The sequence below is a fragment of the Blastomyces gilchristii genome (assembly GCF_000003855.2).
Source record: "Blastomyces gilchristii SLH14081 genomic scaffold supercont1.1, whole genome shotgun sequence".
In the NCBI taxonomy this organism is placed as follows: domain Eukaryota; kingdom Fungi; phylum Ascomycota; class Eurotiomycetes; order Onygenales; family Ajellomycetaceae; genus Blastomyces; species Blastomyces gilchristii.
This window is the reverse complement of record NW_003101682.1, coordinates 8,111,838-8,118,038: the sequence shown is the minus strand read 5'-3', so window position 1 is coordinate 8,118,038 and position 6,201 is coordinate 8,111,838. Positions and strand designations below refer to the sequence as shown.

At 31.5% G+C, this 6,201-nt stretch overlaps 1 protein-coding gene across 1 annotated transcript; it reads right to left on the bottom strand.

Annotated features, from left to right (window-relative positions):
* Nucleotides 1–5,548: 5,548 nt before the first annotated feature.
* Nucleotides 5,549–5,818, bottom strand: BDBG_16214 (uncharacterized protein; the record flags this gene model as incomplete). The annotated part of the gene is made up of 2 exons (XM_031724210.1): nucleotides 5,549–5,704; nucleotides 5,741–5,818. Coding segments are annotated over 2 exons (232 nt in total), but the record flags the coding sequence as incomplete, so codon positions are not given.
* Nucleotides 5,819–6,201: the final 383 nt, after the last annotated feature.

Genomic DNA, 6,201 nt, shown 5'->3' with positions numbered 1-6,201 from the left:
GATTATATAATTATCAATATATTGTATAGAAACTTCTATATCTGCTAACACTTTTGCAGTCATCTCTTGATTCTTACTCAAGTGCTCTTTATACATTAACATTTCAGGTCTCAAGACATTGAGATGAGTGTCTGCTTTATCATTCTTACCTGCATCTCATTCAGAAGCCTGCTTTCTCTTAATATTCACAGAATTCAGAGAATCATCTAATGCAGATATCTCTTTCACTTTGAAGACTTTTTATAGAATATAAGTGAGTGTCTCTGAGCTCACTGATTCTGCTAGTTTTTGAACTCTTCTGCTTCTCTTGACTATGTATACTGTGTGTAATCTTTTGCATCATGATTTTAGTGTCCACAGTTAAAGCAAGCTTGATACTCATGATATCATGATTTTCACTCAGAGAATCTCTTTTTCAGAGAATTCAGTGCTTTAGTGATAATATTCAAATCTAGATTTATTATGTCTGAGTCTGTGACTTGTGTCATAGAAGTCTGATTATCTGTTCTCTGTGAGAATATACTCAATTGCAGTATTTTCTATTGTAATTGACTTGCTTATTTCTGTATAATGAGAATATTATATGCTTCTTTCACTATATCTGATTATGAGATTAAGTATTTCTATTCTGCTCTCAACTCAGGTATAAGATCATGAATAAAGATCTGTAAATAGAAAGATGTTGAAAGCTTTTCATTTAATGTAAGATAGTGTAAGCTGAAGTATGTAAAGTATAATATAAGATTATTCACTTATCTACACTCAGTGAAGTATTTGTAACACTTGTCTTATACATTCACTTTCTCAAAGTTATACAAGATTCATTTGAAAAACTCATTTCATGTTTATAAGAATGAATATCACTTCAGATCTGTGAGATTCATCTTTTCATCAGTTATTTATAATGACTTCACTTTTCTGTGTAGAAATGTAGCAGATCTTAGAACTTGTTGAAATTTTATTAACTGTCTGTCTGTGAGTTCATATTTAATCTGATAATATAATAATATCTGACTTAGCTAGCTGATTATAGTATCATTTTTTTAATTGTCATTGAAGCTTGATCACTTCAGCAGATCTTCTGACTTGATATATAACATACTCAGATTCTCATTCAGCACTTATTATTATTATTATTATTCTTCCATTATACTCATATGCAAGCGGAGCTTATGATGAGTCCTTGCGTGATGTTAAATACAGATCAAGTGTTGGTTATACAGGAGGAAATACAGGTGTTGAGACCACGCCAAGATAACAAGAACATAGGAAAATACAAAGAAGTGACAATTAGATACATGCGATAATAACTTCCCAGCCCAGGAACATAGAGCAATTCATTGGAGCGATTTGTACACCTCTGTATTTATTAGAAACCTGAGGTGCTTGAGTTCTGGATTTAATGTATCCCCTGCGGTTTCGAACCCACGCGCCTTGGTTTCCCACGCCAAGGTGCTACCGGGTGGCCGCATTAAGCATTCAGCCACCGGGGCTCTCATTCAGCACAGTGATCTCAGATAATGTGTATACTTCTGAAGAGATTGTGAATGATTGTGATAAGATCTTCAGATTCAGTGTGATTATCTATCTGTGTAAACATTTGATCTTCTGCTGCAGGTCTAAGACCTAGTTTTCTCTATTCTTATTAATGATGATAATTGCATCAGTGAAGCTCTTCATCATAAATGCTTGATCTGCAGTGAATGTCAATTATTGTTTGACTTTTATCTCAGTCTGTCACTGTGTACACAAGGCCTCAATTTTGTTTAGAAGTCTTGTATATATACAGAGCTTTGATTCTGATTCAGCAGTTTCAGCTGCTTTTCCCTCTTTCTTTAGCAAACTCTCTGAGAGGTTCTGCATATCTTTCAGTTCAGATAGCAGAGAAGAATGTTTGTATTAACTAGAGAAGATATTCATTTCAGTAGTTTCTTGTTAATTATATAATGTCTATCATTATATTGCTATATCATTATATCACTATATTGTTATATGATTTCTGTTATCATTATACAACTTCAGTGATGATCATCAATCTTTTTATTCTTCTTTTGAGTAGAGAGTAGACTTCTTTGAATCTGGTTCACTACTCTTATTTTCTTTCTCATATCTCATCTATTCACATTCTATACATGGCATTTGTCTGAGCATGAAGTTTTCTCTCAATAAGTAAAGCAGTATTAATTGAATACTCTTTCACTCACTGCTCTTCATATGCTATCTTTTGAGATATTTTTAGAACCACACTGGCATGATAACTATGAATCACTTTGTAGATGAAATTATCACACTCTGAAGAAGTCTGTGCTTCTCACCAGTTTTTAGACATGCTATCAGATGTGATTCAAAGATTGCTTGAGTCAGCATACAATTACAGGCGTACGCCGGCTTCTTATATACTGTACACTAAATTAATTGGTGGCTGCTATGGCCTCTTTACATTCGTAAGCAAGTTCGGAAGCGGCCGCGTTATTATCCGGCGGTCGTACGTTCTTCCGAACCACATTGAGATAGCAGATTTAGAGATAGCAGATTTAGAGACAGCAGATTCAGCTGCTTGAGCATATGTTTTCTTCTGATTTAAAGAAGAAGAAGAAGAAGTAGAAAAAGAAGAAGAGTAAACTGAAGAGTCAGTAATTGTATTAGAAATTTTCAATGTTTTTAAAACTATGTTTGAAATTCCAAGTTTAAACTTGATCACTTTCTGTAGTTGTCTAGTCTGAGTATGAAGAATTAACAGAACTTCTTTATTTATCTCACTCAGATACTGCTTTTCAAGAATCTTGCTTACTTTTTCAAGTTTCTGTATTTCAAGAACTTATTATTTCTCTGTTTCTTCTTTCTTTCTTCTCTTCAGAATTTCAATCTCAGGAATAGCATTTGAGAAAGCATCTTTATTCACATTAACTATGTGTATTTTTAAACTCATTATTCTTACTTAATGAAAAGATGATCAGATCAATTCAATTGAGATATTTATTAAACTCTTTTGAATGAAAAGATTAGTCAGACTGTTTTAATTAAGAGATTTCTAAGTCTGTTTTTAATTGAACAGTTGATCAGACAGTTTCATAAGAAGAATAAAAGACTTTTGTATATAAAACACCTGATTTTTTTCACACTAGTTCAGTAACTAGGTTAGATTTTTAAAGAGAATCTAATAAACTAAAATTGATTTTTAAGATAAATTAATAAAATCTTTACAATCTCTTTCTTAGAATACAGTGAGAAAAAGTATGATATCAATTAATAATAAATCAGATAATATAACAGTTTTTGAGAGAAAAACTAATAAAAAATAAATCAATTTTTTACAGAGAAATTGATTAACATTATTCAATTTTATTCTAAATTATTCAATTCTTCTCACATAATAAGTGTGCAACTCAAATCAGTTAATAAAAAGTGTAAAAAAGAATTAAGTATTAATAAAAGCTCTTCAGTCACTGGAAAAGTAATTCTTACTTAAAAGAATGTGAAATTATAATAGAAAATAACTCTGTTTTTAATTCTTTATAAGAATATTGTATAAAACTCAGAGAAAAACATCTTACTTTTTCAAGAGAAGTAAAAAACTATTTCTAAGATCTTTTTTTTTGCATTAACTGCTGCAGAAGAATGAGATAGAAACTACTAAGATATACACTACTGTATATTCTCTCTCAAGACTTTCTCTCTTCAGAGTCTTGATATTATAGAGATTATAAGTCTGTTTCTATATAATAATATAAATATTATCAGCAGGATATAGAGAAACTGATTATTTATATCTCAAGATAGAAGACTTTGTCAATGATTATATTAATATATAGTTAATTCTCAAATTCAATAGAAATTTAGTATTACTCTTCTTAATCCCTTACAGAATCTATTAAATATGAAGATATTAAAACTAGATTTAATATATCTCACTGTGCAGGGATCAAAGGCTCAGTCAGACCTTGAGATATACTGATTTTATAGTTGTCATATCTGCTGATTATGTATTGAATACAGTTGCCAAGGTATCTTTTTGTATTTTTCTGCCGGGGTTGGGCCAGATTGAAAGGGGCGGTACAAGGGTGAGACTTGGCGTTGATGTCTTGATACACCAAAGATAGACAGGGTTTTCGTGGAGAATGCACTTCAGATGTGTCTGTTGATTATGTGCTTGATACTATTGCTGAGGTATCTTTTTGTATTTTTCCGCCAGAGGTGGGCCAGATTGAGAAGGGCGGTACGTGGGTGGGACTTGGTGTTGATGTTTTAGAACATCAAAGATAGACAGGGTTTTCGCGGAAGTTGCTTCTCAGATATTTCCACAATTACAGATCAGGGATCTTTCAAAATTGAGAAGATTGATGCATATGACTAGGTCTCCTCGCCTTACAATTTGTATGGCAATTTGGCCCGGGGTTGTGGTGTGATAGGGGTGAATGGGGGATAATCCCACACAGGAGTTTTGAACAATGTCTGGTTTACATTTGGCTGGATAACTCCACCACCACACGGAGTATGCGGTCGGCGATGGGGTCAAAATGCTTGTATGATTGAGGGCTCTTCGATAGACCTATCGGCGGGTTCTTATTCGACAAATTGAGCGAGTTCGTGGTGAGGTGCTTGATGTTTTGATTCTAAAACAAGAAGTGTAGCAAAGCTTTCCACCTTAGAATATGAATTTCAGAATGAATTATATACAGCAAACTCTTTTAAGAAAAAGTATCAAGCTTTTATAAGAATTCTCTTTTAAAACTCATTACATTTAGAAGAGAAGAATATATTATTTTATAAATATATTAATGAAAATAACTGAGAATGATCTGAGCTTATATATAATGAACTAGAGTTAGCTATATTCTCAAGTTCAATTAAAACTGCTGCAGGGCCTGATTCAATCAATCACTTAATTATTTAAAACATATATTTCTACTTGAAGAAGTGAATATTTTAAGCTCTTTTTCAATCTCTTAAAAAAAGATTATTATTCTGAATGCTGAAGAGAAGCTACTGAAGTAGATTGACTGTGTGACCGTGTCTAAGATCAGGATCAAACTTTACAGTTATTATATTATCTAAAAGCATTACTTCTGATCATGGTTTATGTTCATCACATTGATCTCAAATCACATTATTTCAAATATTAAAGATCTCAGATTCACTTTTCAAATAAAAATCTAGTTCTGAATAAAGAATATATTTGAATTCTTAGTCACATTTTCATTCTGATCTCATTATTGAGAATAACATCAAATGAAATTATGAAATCACTTCTCACTTACATAATATCATAACATAGTGCTCATTTGTTGAAAATTTCATAGAGAGTGTTATCAAATATCATTACTTTTCTGAACACAGATTATAATTCATATAATTTTAATTATAAAAAAAATATAAAATACAAAAAAAAAACAAAAAACAAAAAATAAAACAAAAACAAGAAAAAATCAGAATGAATAAAAAAAAAAAAAAAAAGAGAAAGAAAAAAAAAAAAGAAAAGAAAAATAAAAAAATAAAAAATAAAAATAAAAAAAATCAAGATTACAGAGCTGCAGCACTCTTAAAATACTCACTTTTCAGAGTCTTTACAATGTTTATTATCAACTGTGTATCTCTCACAGTGAGAGTAACACAGCTGTGATAAGTTATTGTCTTAATATTATCTAATAAATAATCAGTATATATCTGTATAAATGTGAATATGTGAATATTTAGAAAATATACACTTAAAAAGTGTGATCAGAGTGAACTCTGCTGTCACTTGAATGATATCAAGAGTAGAACACTGAAATCAATGATTTCTCTCATTGATTTCACAGATAAGATGAGTGAAGATAGTCTTGAGAAATATAAGATTCTCTGACTTCTGATAAAAACAGATCTCACAGAGAGACTCTATTTTCATAATATCAGAGACTGAGTGTTATTAAAAAGTGTTACTTTTATACAATGCATATGTACTTACTGTGATGATTCACTCTCTGCATATATGACTGAGAGTTGTGACTTTCTCATGCTGCATGACTCTCTCTGAGATGCTGACACTGGTTTGCAACTCACATAGTCTCTCAGTTCAGTATGCACTGCATGTATACAGCTCTGCATACTGAGGCTGTATTGGTCATTATGACCTGGCATGGTACTCACTTTTCGCGTGCCATGTTTCATTTGAGAGAGGGAAAAAGAAAGATGTAACTGTGATTTTATTAAGAGAGAATGAAT